Here is an 18,722-nt window from a genome sequence, read left to right on the forward strand (position 1 = left end):
ACACAGAAACGAAACTACAGCTGTGAACTGGAACAAAATGCAAAAACAAACAAGGACTAAAGTCCAACTTAGCTGGGAGTTGTCTAGCAGCAGGAACATGCACAGAAAGGCTTCTGATTACAATGTTGACCGGCATGGAAGTGACAGAGGAGCAAGGCTAAATAGCGACTCCCACATCCTGATGGAAACAGGTGAACAGAGAGGATGATGCACACCAGTTCAATTCCACCAGTGGCCACCGGGGGAGCCCAAAATCCAATTTCACAACAGTAAACATCGGGTAACTAAGCACAGGGCCGCGCTTAGTAACCCGATGTTTACCCTGGTTACCAGCGTAAACGTAAAAAAAACAAACAGTACATACTCACATTCCGGTGTCTGTCCCCCGGCGTCTCATCTTCTCTGCACTGTGAGCGCCTGCCGGCCGGAAAGCGAGCACAGCGGTGACGTCACCGCTCTGCTTTCCGGCTATGGTGCTTACACAGTGGAGAGAAGCACAGCGCCGGGGGACAGACACTGGAATGTAAGTATGTACTGTTTGTTTTTTTTACGTTTACGCTGGTAACCAGGGTAAACATCGGGTTACTAAGCGCGGCCCTGCGCTTCGTAACCCGATGTTTACCCTGGTTACCCGGGGACTTCGGCATCGCTCCAGCGCCGTGATTGCAAAGTGTGACCGCAGTCTACGACGCTGGAGCGATAATCATACGACGCTGCGACGTCACGGATCGTGCCGTCGTAGCGATGAAAATGGCACTGTGTGACGGTACCCTTAGATTCACATTCTTCTTGTGTTGTGCAGATCTATTCCACTCCAAACAATCAGAAACATATTGTCTAACTTCTTGGACTTGGCACTGAAGGGGTTGATTCTGTATTCATAGGTTTGTAGAACAATAGGATTAAGGTCTTTTTCTGAACTCTGTTCATGTTGTAACATTTTTGCCGTGAAGAAGAGGCTGGGACCTCTGCGGAGTCAAATTCAGTTTTGAGAACTGCGTAAGTAAAGCGAGCGTCTGTGATAATATAGGAGAGAAACTGCCCACTAATCCTACAGAAACCTCTGGAAGAGCATGGCATTGTGAATGTTACACATATACAGCCTTTATTCTACTGAGTTAAACAACTCAGCTTTATCTCATGATGGAAGAACCTTTGGATGGTAAAATATTTTCCTCAAAAAGCAGTTTATTGAAAAAAATCCGATTTAAATCAAAAAAATCCGATTTTTTTTATTTTTTTTAAAAAAACATTGATTTTTATCCACCCTGCCCCATGGTATGCTTCATTTCCACAATGAAGGCTACAAGAAACATCTTACAGTCATTACTAAAAATGCTCTTATTTTTTTCTGAAACGCACTGGTGCTTCAGAGAAGATATTGTTTGAAGATGCTTTTCCCAGCGCTGCTCAAGGTGATTGACAGGTCTTTATATACATACATGGGAGAGACCTGTCAATCACCTGGAGCACAGTGCTCATGATACAAACATTTTATTGATCCTGAGGGAAATTACAGATGTGAGGATCCACATATTTGCAGTCAGGTAGAGTGACTGCAGACTTGTAGCTTAAGCCTGGACAATCTCTTTAAGAGCGGCAAGTGTTAATGTACCAATATGCTCAGATCTCGATTGTCAATGTGTCATCACTTGATGATCGCGTGTCGGCATGCCATTACTCTCTAACCCCAAGTGATCATCTTCTACTTTTCTCTCTTGCCCAGCTGTCACTATGTGAGATAGATAAGATGTTGGATCTGGAATGAAATGCTTCATCTATTCCCACTTCTGCTTTTTTATAAATTTACTGAGTAAAATACCCTTTGTTCTTTTTTCCATTATTCATCTGAACAGTTTTTGTGACGTTCATTCTAGTATTTAGAGGAGATGGGATTTTTATGAGCATGCACATACATTTTATCTCTGTAACCTCAAATTAACGAGATTGATACTTCATTTGTACTACTTTATGGCATTAAAATGTAGCAATTAGATATCTTAGCTCGTCTAAACACATGACGAGGTTACAGTTCCGGAGATGCAGTATTTTTGCATAATGGAAATATCGACTTTTGCCGACAATTCGGGAAAACATTAACTCTGTCCATAGTCTGGAACTAATTGTTGGCTGATAATTTTGATCTACGAGGTGCTAATCATACTTAGTTTGTTTAAAGGTAACTTGACAGCTGATACATGCTGCCCGAACCACAGGCAGTATGTATCCGGTACTGGCTGTATGATCTCAGCAAGCTGTTTTTGACTTTGAAACACCGTGGCCTTTCAGAGGAATACATACTTTAAAAGCTCGGACCAAACCACTTGGAAGACTAGTCGGAAGGCAGGTTTCTGGCGGCTTCTTCCTCCCTTCACACCTTGGATGACCGATCTCCCCTGCGTACGTGTATAGGGAGAAACCTGTCACTCTTGTGGCGTGGGCATGAAGAAGTCGCTGGGGACCCGCCTGTCTGACTAGTCCCCCGTGCTTTTAAAGTGCAGGATGATTCACGCACTACTGTATCCGGAAAAATTGCTGTAATTTCTAAAAGAGACCATCTATCATACTGAAACTTGGACTGTACATACCTTGGTTCATAAGGAAGTGATGTTTTAAAGCAGATGTTAAAAAATGTCCTCCTGTTCGCATTCAAGCACTCGTCATTCCATATTGTTGAATCTTTTCCTCACGACGTCTGGGGTCATTGCCTGAATTTCTCGCTGTATGTTTTCTCAGAGTACCTGTAATGTTCATGGCTTATTACTGTACACCAAACCTTTCAAATACCCCATAGGAAAAATCTGGCGTGGTTAAGTCAGGCGATCTTGGTGGCCACAGTCCCTCCTGGGAGATTACTCTGTCATCGTTGATATGTGGAATACGACTTGCCTTTCTCCTTGGAAAGCCTGTGCAACAATTTACGTGGAGATGCCAGAAGTCGCTGTTTCGCATCTTGAATTGTTTCCTCAGACGTTTTCGGACGTCCTCCATCCCTATCCAGTATTGTTCCTGTACGTTCCAGTTTATTCACCAATGACAGAATACATGGTTTGGATGGCAGATTTCGATCTCTAAACTTCTTTAGAAACTCACTTTGGCAGTTTTCACAATGAAAGCCGCTCCTCCATACTGTATCTGTACATTGTTACCAAATGACAAAGGAATTCTGCAGGAGTGAAATGCAAGAACCATACATAGAGTAAACGCAAGTCTATCTTGTTGTGGAGAAGACCGGCTGGGCGAGACCACTCGGCGCAATGATTTTTTCTTGTTGCTGAGGTTCATTGCACTTTCACTTCTCATGAACCGAAATATGTACAGTCTAATTTTCTGTACAGTCGACTGTCTCTTTTAGAAGTTAAACCAATTTTTCCAGGTAAATCAGCAAGTGTATGTTTTTCTCTGAAATGGCGCAGCATTTCATAGTCAAACATACCTGTCTAAGATCATACAGCCAGTGTCCGATACAGGTTCGGGCAGCATGTATCTGCTTTATGAGAATCTTTTATGTGAACCTGTCATCTCTCCTAATCACCGCTGTCTCTTTAGTGGCTGCTGCCTTCTACTGCGAAATAGCCCCTATTATCCAATCTGATATTGATGACCGTCCTATGGATAAGGATAATATAATTGTAGTGGAACACCCATTAAGGAAGTTGTCCACTAATTGGACAACTTCTTCTAAAACCCCCAGCTTGGCCCCATAAAATAAAGCTTATACTCACCTCCCATGCTGGCGCCTTTCTTGCGGTGTCGGCACTCGCTCTTCGGGGGCTTCGGTGCTGCTGTTGTGACATGTGACGCTGGCGAAGTCAGCGCTGGCCTCACTGTCCCCACCTCCTGTCGAAATGAACATGAAGAGGAAGTCAAGGACTAGCTGCAGCCTGGACTCCCTCTTCATGTTTGAGTTGTCCGAAGGAGGAGACAGTGATGCCAGCGCTGATTGGGCAACGGCACCACGTATCACAACAACAGCACCGGAGAGTCAGTGGCGACACTGCGGTAACTGTGACGGCGTGGGAGGTGAGTATAAGCTTTACTATTTTATCTTGGCCAAACATTTTGATCAAGAAGGGGTTGTCCTAGTAGTAACCCCTTTAAAGCTTCTGTTTCCCAATCAGTCATTTTTACCAAGATCTGCCCTTGATCTAATGTTTATTGCGACAAGGCTGAAAAACGGGAAAATAAAAAATTGTGTTGTATCCATAAACATTAGGTAAATGTCTGCCAGTTTTGATGACTTCTGCTTGATCAATGAACATCCTACTGTTACTGGGGGTTGTCAGACTCTATTTGGATGGCAAAGTGAAATAAAGATTGGGTATATAGGATTACATGCCCACCCTTCCATTCCCAGAGGAGATAAGCCGCTGTCAGAGGAGGGGTCTGCTGTTTATCTCCCTCTTTCCAGTGAGAAATCCTGCATCCTCTGCTGCGTGTGCATGTTAATTGGTGAAAAAATAGCTGTGAGTCATTTCAAGTGCCCATCGAAATAAACATGCACTCTCTGGGTGATCCTGCATGTGTGTGAATATCTACATTAAAAATACATACTTTATAGTCATTTTATTTCTATTTTTGTGGGTAAATAATCTGTCTGATTTTCTTTCTCAGTACCTGGAGTCCACCTTCAGTCTGCTTTTCCAACTGCTTCAGCAAGTTACAGAATGCGATTCAAAGATGCAGATCCTCCATGTCCTGTCTTGTGTAATAGAAAGGGTGAATTTGCAGGTAATTATGTAACTGTGTATGCTTTTCTGCAGGACGGTGCTTTGATTCCAGCATGTTGAGTCTCGAGGGGTCTGATCTGCTCTGTGCAAGGTTCACATCCAGAGCTGGAAACAATTGATCGGTGAGGGTGAAAGGTCCCGGACCCCTCTGAGTTTGTCACTGATGACATTGTCCCCAGGATCAACATCATAGTAGTGGAAGTAGAAGGGTAGGCTTCTAGAAAGAAGTGGTTTAGTGATATCTATTTAGCAAAGAAATTTAAAAAAAACTTAAAGGGGTTCTCCAGGAATAGAAAACAACATAAATAACTAAAGGAATTGTCATTATAGATACATTTTAGTGATGAGCGAGCATGCTCCAATAGAGTGTTATCCGAGCATGCTCAAGTGCTGATCGAGCATGTTGACATGCTCGAATACTATGTTCGAGTCGCCACGGCGGCGGCATGTATCGCGGCTGTTCAACCGGCACAACACATGCAGGGATTGACTGTCTGGTAGGCAACAAATTGTTTTTTTTTCGGCATAGACCTACGAGCGCCTCTTATTTTGCAGGATGGGTCCTACTTTTGAATGACGCCATTCATTTTATCATGTGATGTACTGGAAAACGGGAGAACATTCCAAAACTCAATTCCACCATTGTTTTTTGAGTTTTGTTCTTGCAACGTTTATTATATGGTAGGAATGACTTGGTAATATGATTCTCCCAACCATTACAAGTATGGTGATGCCAAAAACGCATAGGCTTATGGGGGGGGAAGTTAAGTGGTGGAAAAAATTCAGACATTTGTTAAGAAGAAAAAAAAAAAATGTGCTTTTATCATCATTTTCAGAAAGCGATAATGTTTTCAAATTTTGGATGGATAGGGCTGGGTCTAGTTTTGTTTTGTTTTTTACAGCCTGAATTGTTTTTTGTTTTATACCTTTTTGCTGTTGTCTTGATCACCTCTTATTGCATTTTTTCTCAATGTTGGTCATAGAGCTGCAATTTTAGTGTTTTACATTTTTTTTTCTCATTTCAAGGTTTACTAATCATGTTAATTAATTTTATATTTTAATAGATCTGACTTTTACGGATGTGGAGATACGACCACATACTTGTGTTTTTGTTTTTTTTTATTCATTGCTAATTATGGAAGAAAGAGGCGATTCCAGCATTTTTATTTATTTATTTTTTCAGAATTTTGTTGTCCATTTAACGGGAGGTTGAACCTGCAATCGTTTTGACTGCTTGCACTGTACACAGTAATACCACAGTACTGCTTTGTGTAGAGAAAAATCAGTCTCCTATGAATGCTAGCCATTGGCTGGCTTTCATAGAAGTAATGGTATGACAGTCACAGGGGTCTTCAGCAGAACCCCGGCCTTCATATAACCCGTCCATCGAGTGTGCCAATGAGAAGTTAGAACAGTGCACCACTGGGCCTATAAAGGCCGCTGTGACAAATGCATAGTAGCATTTATCTGGTTCATAACTACAAGTGGAGTTTCACACAAGGGTGTTATAGGCAAATAACTGCTGAATAATACAGTCATCATCTTTCAGCAAAGATACGGGCTCAGGTACTGTGCCAACATCAGACGGGTAGCTGACTTATGATGCACCAACACATTATATGTTCGTAACTGGCTAAGTGGCAAATCGGTTGTTTTGTCTATAAGTAAGGATTCAAATGTCTGCTCCCTGGTTAGTCCATCATTAACTTGTAAGAGAATTTAATAGGAAAGGTGCTGTTGAGCATGTGCAGTAGGAAGCAAAGCTAATCTGCTGTGACCTGGAGATGATCTCTGCCATGTATTGTAATTCATACAGTCAGCACCCGATGTGTACGGTATTAGATCGGGGTGGACAGCAGTGTGAGCAGCCTCTTCTTACCTCAGCACCTCTGGTATCTCCAGTATTAGATCAGATAGACTGGGTGGACAGCAGTGTGAGCAGCCTCTTCTTACCTCAGCACTCCTGGTATCTAGTGTTAGATCAGATAGACATGGTGGACAGCAGTATGAGCAGCCTCTTCTTACCTGCACTCCTGGTATCCAGTGTTAGATCAGAAAGACAGGGTAGACAGCAGTGTGAGCAGCCTCTTCTTACCTCAGCACTCCTGGTATCTAGTGTTAGATCAGATAGACATGGTGGACAGCAGTGTGAGCAGCCTTTTCTTACCTCAGCACCCCTAGTATCTAATGTTAGATCAGATAGACATGGTGGACAGCAGTGTGAGCAGCCTCTTCTTACTGCAGCACCTCTGGTATCTCCAGTATTAGATCAGATAGACATGGTGGACAGCAGTGTGAGTAGTCTCTTCTTACCTCAGCACCCTGGTATCTCCAGTATTAGATCAGATAGACTGGGTGGACAGCAGTGTGAGCAGCCTCTTCTTACCTCAGCACCCTGGTATCTAGTGTTAGATCAGATAGACATGGTAGACAGTATTGTGAGGAGCCTTTTTTTTCCTCAGCACTCCTGGAATCTCCAGTGTTAGATCAGAGAGATATGGTGGACAGGAGTGTGAGCAACGTCATCTTACCTTACCACCCCTGGTATCTCCAGTCTTAGATCAGATAGATATGGTGGACAGCAGTGTGAGGAGCATTTTCTTACCTTAGCATCCCTAGTATCTCCAGTATTAGCTCAGATAGATACAGTTGACAGCAGTGTGAGCAGCCTCTTCTTACCTCAGCACTCCTGATATCCAGTGTTAGATCAGAAAGACAGGGTAGACAGCAGTGGGAGCAGCCTCTTCTTACCTCAGCACTCTGGTATCTCCAGTATAACATAGTATAAAATCCAGTAGGAGCACATCACCCCACACATGAAGGGAGATGGCAGAGCTTCATATTGCACTTACTGACCGATTCCTGTCCTAATAACATTTTAGGACAGGTTTCTGTCATTGTAACATGACAGTGGCCATTTTAATTTCAGAATACGGTACTTACCTCCTTAGTCAAAATGCATGTACTTAGGAATTTATTTTTAAAGACATTTCCTTTAGTTATTTATTTTTTTCCATTTCTGGAAATTCCCTTTAAATATAAATTACTACTTTGAAAAAGAAACATCTTTGAAACTGCGTTGTGCTGTGTTTCTACTATTCCTCCTGTGTGAATACACTGACAATTAGGGGTTCATAGTTTCTTTGTCAGTTTCACATGATCCTTCACACTCTTAAATCAATTATTCCAGTATCAAATTATGTTAGGGAATAACCTACTGTAAGGAAATGGTGGCACCTAATTGTTAATTTCTCCAAATATTTCCGGGAATAATAACAGAGGAATGATACAATGCAAAGTTCTGTGGCAGGTGCTGCTCAAATGTTATTTTAATGGGAAAGCAAATCTTTTTAAATCAGACATATCAGGAGTAGTGAGAGCTCCTCTTTAAGGACTATATTTCCAAAATGTCTATGTAGCTCATTTTACTTTTCATGATTTACAAAATGTAAGTTATAGGCTTGTACACCTTTTGCATCAATTTATGTTTCCTAAATTCAAGGTTGAGCAGTTTTCTAAATAATTTTTACATTTTTTCTGCCATTTTGCTGCTGCAGTGACTGTAAGTCCCTTATCTTGGTGAGTTATCACCAAAAATGTTACAAATCCATCAGGATTTTTGTTCTTAGTCTTGACAGTTCTCTGCCCATTCCTTTTGTCAGTGTTAGGCCAGTTTCCAACTTTTAACTTCCTATTGTAAACTGATTTCCGGCCTGGCTCTGGGACTCAGAATCAGCAGAGTCGTAGGCAAATTTATTTATTTAACTCACTTATATAGCGCCATTAATCCCACAACACTTTACAGACATCATCATCACTGTCCCCATCGGGGCTCACAATCTACATTACCTATCAGTATGTCTTTGGGGTGTAGGAGGAAACTGGAGAACCCGGAGGAAATCTACGCAAACAAGGGGAGAACATACAAGTTCCTAACATCTAAAACTATTGAATTTGGGTTTGGATATCCTAGTCCAGTCCGGACATTGCCGTTTCCACTACAGTGGTGAATGTCAAACATGTGAAACATCCATCGAGTCTGCAGCAGGCAGGGGGAATATTTGTGCACAGATCTCCATGACATGGACTGGGGGAAAAAAGTATCTTAATGAGGGCAAGGAAAACAGTCTGTCAAAAAATAAGAAATGACATGATGAGAAAATTTCTAGGATAGAAGCTGTGACTGCTGGATACAAACACCTCACATCCAGCCTATATTTCTGGAAGGGACACTCCCACAAGAGAAAGAGCTGACACTTGAAATTGGATGAAAACTGCATATTGTTGGGTCTGAAAATGAATGAAGGAATGATGATTGCAGGCTGAAACTTTGTGTAATTTTACTACATAAAGTGTCCTTAAGCTTTAAGACAATATATACAATCTGCAACAGCTCAATAGTAAATTAATATTTATTATTAAGATAAATTGTTTTCAATGTTAAGTTCTTTGTTCTTATTGATTTGGGGAGGATGAGATGAGAAAGGCTTGAAAATGAGGTAAGTAAGTAAGTGATCGTGTCATTGTAGCCATAGCGGAATGAGAGTTGTAAGTGCTTCACTATGAGTCCCTGCATGGATGGAGCACATTGCATTCATGTATGAGTGCGGGTTTTTTTTTTTCATCTTGGTAATTACAGTAACATGTTGTGATGTGTTTGCCATTCATAGATCCGGCCTTTCGTTGGTTGTCTTGTTCAGTATTTACCTCTTCTGTGGAAGCAAAGTGAAGAACACAACATGCTGCGATGCGCCATCCTGACTACATTAATTCACCTGGTGAAGGTAATCATCAGTCCATTCCCTGATCGTTATAATGGATCCTAACTAGTGATGAGCGAACGTGCTCGGATGTTTATAGTTGTGTACTGGACATACTGGTGCCGAAAAACTTGGCTGTTGGGTTGCCAAAAGCCCAATAAAACGTAGCTGAAAAGGAGTCTTTTAGCGCTGGCCCACTGTAAAAAAAATGTCTGTAAAATTGCTGAAAAAACACCTCTTCCTACTCATTGACATTGAAAAATGACTCGCTGTTCGCACATTCAGTCTTCAATGTCTTTTTAATTAGCTTCAGGTGATCACTCCCTTTAAGCCTGTGAGCACATGTTTAGAATTTGTGGCAGATTTTTCTGCTGCGATGAACAGTTTACAACAGATGCTCGTTTTTTTATTTGCTTCCATTTCCCCCCCCATTCATTTGAAGGTGAGGGGGATGTTGCAAAAAGAATTGAGACCCTGCAGATTTGAAAATTTTTTTTGAAGGTTGACATCTGCAAGGAAATGTCATTCACTTAGCTGATACCGGCAAACTCTCTTATTCCACAGTAAATAAATATGGCACAAATGCAACATGTGAACAAGCTCTAAGTGTTTAAAAGAAACGCCCTGTCGATTATTTAGGGGTTTTCAGCTTTGAATCTGCTCCATACACAAGAACACCATGAAGACGCCTGGGTGTTTTTTTGTTGTTGTTGTTTTTTTGAGAAACTTTTCGTAAATGTGCTTGAGACCTTTTGTGTACTAAAATGCTACTGTTTAATTCATTACTTAATGTAGATTTACATTAAAGGGAACCTGTCACCCCCAAAATCGATGGTGAGGTAAGCTCACCGTCATCAGGGGCTTATCTACAGCATTCTGGAATGCTCCCCCAGGTCCCCCGCCTTACAGCGTCTGTATACTGTACTGTACTGTATACTGTATGAGGAGGCACGATCAGCGGAATACAGAATACAGACGCTGTAAGGCGGGGGACCTGGGTGACAGGCTGACACACGCAGTGCGCATGCCCAGGAATCCTAGCCCCGCACTGTGCATAATGCATAACACACTGCGGGGCTGGGATTCCCAAGGTGGGTGGCCGCACTGCCCGCACAGGCGCAGTCTGCAAGCCTGGCTGGGACGTCACACGGCCAGAGCTTACACACAGCGCAGGCGCCGGTTTTGAAGAGAAAAAAGCGCGGAGGGGGCGGCGCCGAAAGTCCCTGAAGATTGGAGTGACGGCAGAGTAGCGGTTCAAGCTGGGGAGTGAGGACCCGCCTCCCTGGCTAACGACAGGTATTTTGGCTAACTTTCAAAACGCTTTATTTTGGGAATACTTGAACCAAAAACTAAAAGAGCCACCTTGTTAGACTGCAGCATTACTGCTGCACAAGGTGGCTCTTTTAGTTTATAACGGCTGGAGGGGGTGACAGTGGCCCTTTAATGAGATGCCCATGCACCAAGACATGACTGTGGGCTGAGTCTCATCTTCCTGCTCTAAGCCAGAGAAACCAAGGAAAGACCTGCCCCCAGGCCGCCCCGAAGCACAACCATGTTCCCCATCATAGAGAGAGCGAGAGAGACAGACTGTGGGCAGATCTCTCCTTGGATTCTCTGGCCTAGAGCAGGAAGATAAAACTCTGCCTACAGTCCCTCTCCGGAGCACGAGCATCTCATTAGCTGAAAACTTCGAACACTGATTACACAAGAACCACAAGACTGATTTCTTCACCCCAGGTATAATTTTAATCAGTGTAACTGTGGCAACATGACACTGCCTGTAGTTTACTTAGCAAAATCTTGCTGACAGGTTTGCTTTAAGAGATTAAATTGAAAGGTTTCACACACATATTGTCCCTGAGGACCTATGTTTTTATTTTTTTAATGGAGATGCTCCATTTGATGTGTATGTGGTGCTGTAATAAAAAAAAAATCTGCACAAGAGGGAACCCTAATAGAAAGTCGTTTTTGTGCTTCAACCCTGTTCCCAAATAAACTTCTTCAATATGTAGAAACTGTTGCAAAGCTGCAAGCGCACATTACTGATTCTCGCAGGAGTCGTAGGTGAACACTTCTGCTTTATGGTGTCAGCGCTGTCATACATAACAGATTCAGCGCTAAACCCGTCTGCACAAGGTAATCTGGTAAAGAGTGTCAAGTGATTTACATGATGGGGATTCTGTCTCCTCTCATCTCTTTAGCGATGCCTGTCCGTCCACTGCACGGGATTCTGCATCGGATCAGAGCAGAAGGATTGTTCTTCACTTCCCTTTTACTCTTCAGTTTTGTGCCAAAATGTAGCCGACAGATGTAATAACGCTGTCTGTTCCACAGAAAAAGCTGACGAATAGAACAGTAGAAAATCTGTTCGTGAATTTGCACCGTCTACTCTTGTCATCACATATGGTAAATTCTGTACAGGAGTAAATATTATCAATCTGCCAAATCCGAGAACAACAGTAACATAGTGAGCAACACTGAAATAAAGAAACAAATCCTTAAAAATTCTACTTTGACAAAACCGTACAACGTGTAAGGTTCCCTTTAACATAACTGTGTGCGGCATGTTATAGAGCAGGAGGAGATGAGCAGATCGATATATGTAGTGTGGGTAAATAGTCAGTATAACTTGTCTTGGTCATTTAACCCCTTAGTGAGAGAACCAATTTTGTACTTAACCCCTTCATGACCTTGGGATTTTCCATTTTTCCGTGTTCGTTTTTCGCTCCCCTCCTTCCCAGAGCCATAACTTTTTTTATTTTTCTGTCAATATGGCCATGTGAGGGCTTATTTTTTGCAGTACAAGTTGTACTTTTGAACGACATCATTGGTTTTAGCATTTCGTGTTCTAGAAAATGGGAAAAAAATTCAAAGTGCGGTGAAAATGCAAAAAAAGTGCAATCCCATGCGTGTTTTTTGTTTGGCTTTTTTGCTAGGTTCACTAAATGCTAAAACTGACCTGCCATTATAATGCTCCAGGTCAGTACGAGTTCATAGACACCAAACATGTCTAGGTTAATTTTTATCTAGGTGGTGAAAAAAAATTCCAAACTTTGCTAAAAAAAAAAAAAAAAAAATGCGCAATTTTCCGATACCCATAGCGTCTCCATTTTTCGTGATCTGGGGTCGGTTGAGGGCTTATTTTTTGCGTGCTGAGCTGATGTTTTTAATGATAGCATTTTGGTGCAGATACATTCTTTTGATCGCCCGTTACTGCATTTTAATGCAATGCCGCAGCGGCCAAAAAAAGGTATTTTGGCGTCTCAAATTTTTTTATCACTACGCCGTTTAGCGATCAGGTTAGTCCTTTTTTTTATTGATAGATCGGGCGATTCTGAACTCGGCGATACCATTTTATTTTTTATTTTTGTTTTATTTTCAATGGGGCGAAAGGGGGGTGATTTAAACTTACAGTATATTTTTTTTATTTCCTATTTTTTTAAACATTTTTTTTTTTACTTTTGCCATGCTTCAATAGCCTCCATGGCGGCATTTAACTAGTTAATAGCGGCGGGTGGATCGCGATTCCACTCACCGCTATTGCGTGCACATGTCAGCTGTTCAAAACAGTAATTTCTCATTTTTCCAACAAAATTTACAAAACTATTTTTTTAAGGGACCACCTCACATTTGAAGTGACTTTGAGGGGCTTATATGATAGAAAATACCCCAAAGTGACACCATTCTAAAAACTGCACCCCTCAAGGTGCTCCAAACCACATTTAATAAGTTTATTAATTTTTCAAGTGCTTCACATGAATTTTCACGCCGATACCCCGTGTGTGTAGGGGAAAGCCACTGTTTGGACGCATGGCAGGGCTGGAATCAATGGTCCCCTGATGTAGCTAAACAGTGGAAACCCCCCAATTCTATCTCCAACCCTAACACAGCCCTAACCCCAACCCTAACCCCCCCAACACACCCCTAACCCTAATCCCAACGCTAACCTCAACCCTAACCCCAACACCACCGTAACACCAACAGCACAACCGTAACCCTAACTCCAACACTAGCTCCAACCCTAATCCTAACTGCAAAGAATGGAAAAAAAACCCCACTTTTCTTTATTATTATTTTTACCTAATGGGGTGACAAAAGGGTGTTTGATTTACTATTTTTTTATTTTGATCAATGTTATAGGGTCTATCACAGTGATCAAAATAAACCAATAGGAAAAATCTCCTATTGTTGCCGGGTGTCGGCCGGCAGAATTCGGTGGGTGCACTGCACATGTGCCTTCCATTTTCTTCCAGGGAAAAGACGCGGATGGCTGGAGGACTGAGCGGGAGGGTTCGGGGATGGCAAAGGTACCGGGGTGGGCTCGGGGAATCCCATTTCTCATTTGTATGCTAGATCATATCAGAGGAAAGAGAAATAAATGGGAAACCGGACTTTTTTTTTTTTTTTGCGGTCGCTGTTAGGGTAAGTTCACACAGGGCCTTTTTGTTGTGTTTTTTTGCTGCGTTTTTTATGCTAATTTTCAGCTGCGTTTTACAGTACCAGCAAAGCCTATGAGATTGCAGAAAAAAATTCTCATTTTTGTCTGATCAGTATTTTGTGCTTTGCTGCGTTTTTTGGACATAGAGCATGTCACTTCTGTCAGCGTTTTTTCAGCATTTTTCACACATTGACTTGAATGGATGTTGAAAAAATGCAGGTATCATTATTTACTGCTGAAAATTCAAGGACATTAGCATGGACAAAGAGAAAAAAAAAAAGCACCAAATACGCAACAAAAAAGCACCTAAACCTGCGTTTTTTTACACAGCTTCTTTCCTGCCAAGAAGATCAGGTTTTGCTGCTGAAAAAAAAAAAGAAACAAAAACGCCCTGTGTGAACTTACCCTTATTCGGATAAGAACGGTGATCACAAGACTGGGGACGGTAAAAACTGACCTAAACCATTTTATGGGGGTCTCAGCTACCCCTGGGAAGAATGTCAGGCGCTCATAAAGCTCACTACTGAGCATAGAAAAATCGGGGATTTAAAGAGAACCTATCACTCAAAAAATTAAAGTTAAAGTCCCTGAACTCTCCTGATTCTGCCGCTCTTTTCCAGTTTGCACTGTGTTGCTCTTTCATAGTGATATTCAGATTTGTTTCTTTTTCAGGAGCGCAGTATGTGATATCTCTGTTTTCAGTATTCCACAGTCTGACTGCTCTAACTGTAAAGAACCCTTTCCTATTTAGCTGCCGGAATCATCTTTCTTCCACCCGTAGTGAGTGCCCCCTAGTCTTCACTACGGTGTTTGGAAGGAATAAGTCATGTGCCAGTCCTTTGTATGGTTAGCACATATATTTATACATATAAATGAAATCCCTTTTGAGACATCTTGTTTCTAATCTAAACAAGCCCAACTTTTCCAATCTCATCATATGAGAGGCCTCCATCTCTTGTAATAATCTAGTTGCCGCCTTTGAACCGATTCTAACTTCTGAATATCCTTTTTTAAATGTGGAGCCCAAAACTGGATCCCATATTCTAGATGTGGCCTCACCAGTGATTTATAAAGGGGTAACAATACATTGGGATCACAGGATTTTCTCTTTTTATACACCCTATTATCTTGTTTGCTTTTGCGGCTGCTGCCTGACATTGAGTACTGCTGCTCAGCTTACTTGTAACCAGAATAACCAAATCCTTCTAATGTTCTGTAGTCCCGAGTATACTCCCATTTACTGTATATGCAGAAATAGGATTAGTCTGTCCTAGGTGCATCAATCTTCATTTATCTGCATTAAATCTCATTTGCCAAGTGTTTGCCCATTCAGACTTTCTGGGGACATGCACTTTCACCCTTCATTTCAAGACGCCGCCGATCACAGCTTTTTAGACCTCTAGAATACCTGTCGAGCTGTCATTGACATTGTATGGGAGGGAGCGATGAATGCGCGCGTGCGCACATCTCCCAGAGAAGACTCTGAAGAAATTGTCAGTTGGTCTGTGAGTAGAGAATTCACATATTGCACTCCAAAAGTGAATATCTCTGCAATGGAGTGTTTCATCACAAAGTGGACAAGAGCAGCAGATTCAGGGGAGCTCAGGGATTTTTAATAGGTATTTAATTAATTATTTTATTTTTTGTAGAGCAAGTGACAGGTCTCCTATGCATAGAAGACGGTCTGTAAATGATAAAACATAAATAAATATAACTCCTCCTACTCTTTGATGTGCAGCCTGCACATCATAAACTATGTTTAATGGGGCCAGGTTCCTTTTAAAGTGTTTATCTAGAAAAAACTATCTCAACCATGAGGTAATTGAATCATGTTTGTGGGGGAAAGAATCCTTCCTGATTCCAAATTATGCAGAAACAACCAAAATATATTACTGAATCAGTGCAGTAGTTGAGTACATAAAGCTTGTGATATGTCTTTGAAGAAAGACATTTAGACATCTCTTGTATCACTGAGTTCCATAGTCTCACCGCTCTTACAGTAAAGAATCTCATCTATCAGTATGTAGAAACCTGTATTCCTCTACTTGTAAAGAAAGACCCTGTTTTATAGCTGCAGGCCTACAGTAGGAATAAATCATTGGACACATTGCTGGATTATTTAGAAATTTGTAAATAGGAATTAGACTTTTTTTTTCTAAACTAATTAATCCTAAAATTGATAATATTTGTTGCATTTGCGGTCCTCAAATTTTCTTTATTTAGTCAGCTCTGCACATGCTCCAATTTAGCTCCAGATTAGCTCCAGTACAGCTCCAGTACAGCTCTAGTACAGCTCCAGTACAGCTCCAGTATAGCTCCAGTACAGCTCCAGTATAGCTCCAGTTTAGCTCCAGTACAGCTCCAGTATAGCTCCAGTACAGCTCCAGTATAGCTCCAGTACAGCTCTAGTATAGCTCCAGTACAGCTCTAGTATAGCTCCAGTACAGCTCTAGTACAGCTCCAGTACAGCTCCAGTTTAGCTCCAGTACAGCTCCAGTACATCTCCAGTGTAGCTTCAGTACAGCTCTAGAACAGCTCCAGTAGAGCTCCAGCTCCAGTAGAGCTCCAGCTCCAGTACAGCTCTAGTTCAGCTGCAGCTCCTGTAGGGCTGCAGTACAGCTCCAGTACATTTCCAGCACATCTCCAGTATATCTCTAGTACAGCTCCAGTACAGCTCCAGTACAGCTCCAGTTTAGCTCCAGTTTAGCTCCAGTTTAGCTCCAGTACAGCTCCAGTATAGCTCCAGTACAGCTCTAGTACAGCTCCAGTATAGCTCCAGTACAGCTCCAGTTTAGCTCCAGTACAGCTCCAGTACAGCTCCAGTATAGCTCCAGTGCAGCTGTAGTACAGCTCCAGTACATCTTCAGTACAGCTCCAGCTCCAGTACAGATCCAGTACAGCTCTAGTTCAGCTGCAGCTCCAGTAGAGCTGCAGTACAGCTCCAGTACATTTCCAGCACATCTCCAGTATATCTCTAGTACAGCTCCAGTACAGCTCCAGTACAGCTTCAGTACAGCTCTAGTATTGCTCCAGTACAGCTCTAGTATAGCCCCAGTACATCTCTAGTTCAGCTGCAGCTCCAGTACAGCTTCAGCTCCAGTACAGCTCCAGCTCCAGTACAGCTCCAGTACAGCTCCAGCTCCAGTACAGCTCCAGTACATCTCCAGTTCAGCTCTAGTTCAGCTGCAGCTCCAGTACAGCTCCAGTGTAGCTCCAGTACATCTCCAGTACAGCTCCAGTACATCTCCAGTACAGCTCCAGTACAGCTCTAGTTCAGCTGCAGCTCAGCTCTAGTTCAGCTGCAGCTCCAGTACAGCCCCAGTAGAGCTCCAGTACAGCTTCAGCTCCAGTACAGCTCCAGCTCCAGTACAGCTCCAGTACAGCTCCAGCTCCAGTACAGCTCCAGTACATCTCCAGTTCAGCTCTAGTTCAGCTGCAGCTCCAGTACAGCTCCAGTGTAGCTCCAGTACAGCTCCAGTACAGCTCAGTACAGCTCCAGTACAGCTCCAGTACAGCTCTAGTACAGCTCCAGTATAGCTCCAGTACAGCTCCAGTCCAGCTCCAGTCCAGCTCCAGTGCAGCTCCAGTACAGCTCCAGTACAGCTCCAGTATAGCTCCAGTACAGCTCCAGTACAGTTCCAGTACAGATCCAGTACAGCTCCAGTATAGCTCCAGTACAGCTCTAGTTCAGCTGCAGCTCCAGTACAGCTCCAGCGCAGCTCCAGCACAGCTCCAGTACAGCTCCAGTACAACTCCAGTATAGCTTCAGTATAGCTCCAGTACAGATCCAGTACAGCTCCAGTACAGCTCCAGTACAGCTCCAGTATAGCTCTAGTTCAGCTGCAGCTCCAGTACAGATCCAGTACAGATCCAGTACAGATCCAGTACAGATCCAGTACATCTCCAGTACATCTCCAGTATAGCTCCAGTACAGATCCAGTACAGTTCCAGTACATCTCCAGTACATCTCCAGTACAGCTCCAGTACAGATCCAGTACAGCTCCAGTACATCTCCAGTATAGCTCCAGTACATCCCCAGTATAGCTCCAGTACAGCTCCAGTATAACTCCAGTACAGCTCCAGTGCAGCTCCAGTATAGCTCCAGTACAGCTCCAGTACATCTCCAGTATAGCTGCAGTACAGCTCCAGTACAGCTCTAGTACAGCTCCAGTATAACTCCAGTACAGCTCCAGTGCAGCTCCAGTATAGCTCCAGTACAGCTCCAGTATAGCTCCAGTACATCTCCAGTATAGCTGCAGTACAGCTCCAGTACAGCTCCAGTACAGCTCTAGTACAGCTCCAGTGCAAGTAAAACTTCTGTTCTCGCCTTTTGTGTCTGTTCCTTTTATGATGCATGGTATTATTTGACTTGCTGTGGCAGCAGCTGCTTGGCACTGGCCGCCTAAGGCCATGTTCCCACATAGCGTAAATACTGTGCTTTTTTTTATTCAGACAATCTGCTGCGTTTATCTGTTAAGCAAAGTGGATGTGATTTCATGAAAGCTCCTGTTCACTGTATGTTTAAAGTTGAAGGATACTATTGAACCTTGCATTTTTTTGTCTATAGGTTTCTGTGGAGAGCCTTAGAAAGGGGACAAAAAAAGCATTTTCATTTTTAAGCGAACAATAAAAACTTTTAAAGTTTTTCTGTACCCAAAAAATGCAATAAAAATACTGGTTCAAATCTGCAGCAAAATATGATAACCAGAGAAAAATATTAGTGCGTATTTTGATGCAGACACCTGCAGAAAACCTACAGAGAAAAAGCTGCAGAAAAAAAACAGCATTTACACT

General features: G+C 42.5%; 1 protein-coding gene across 4 annotated transcripts in view; it reads left to right on the forward strand.

The window, feature by feature from the left end:
• IPO11 (importin 11) overlaps positions 1–18,722 on the forward strand; it is a 518,704-nt gene that overhangs the window by 212,252 nt on the left and 287,730 nt on the right. For all 4 annotated transcript variants that reach the window (XM_077286029.1, XM_077286021.1, XM_077286008.1 and 1 more), the window contains exons 19-20: positions 4,615–4,731; positions 9,401–9,514. In XM_077286029.1, the coding sequence (XP_077142144.1) occupies positions 4,615–4,731; positions 9,401–9,514 (231 nt within the window). The remainder of the gene's footprint in view (positions 1–4,614; positions 4,732–9,400; positions 9,515–18,722) is intronic.

The sequence above is a fragment of the Ranitomeya variabilis genome, chromosome 1, assembly GCF_051348905.1.
Source record: "Ranitomeya variabilis isolate aRanVar5 chromosome 1, aRanVar5.hap1, whole genome shotgun sequence".
NCBI classification, from domain to species: Eukaryota; Metazoa; Chordata; class Amphibia; order Anura; family Dendrobatidae; genus Ranitomeya; species Ranitomeya variabilis.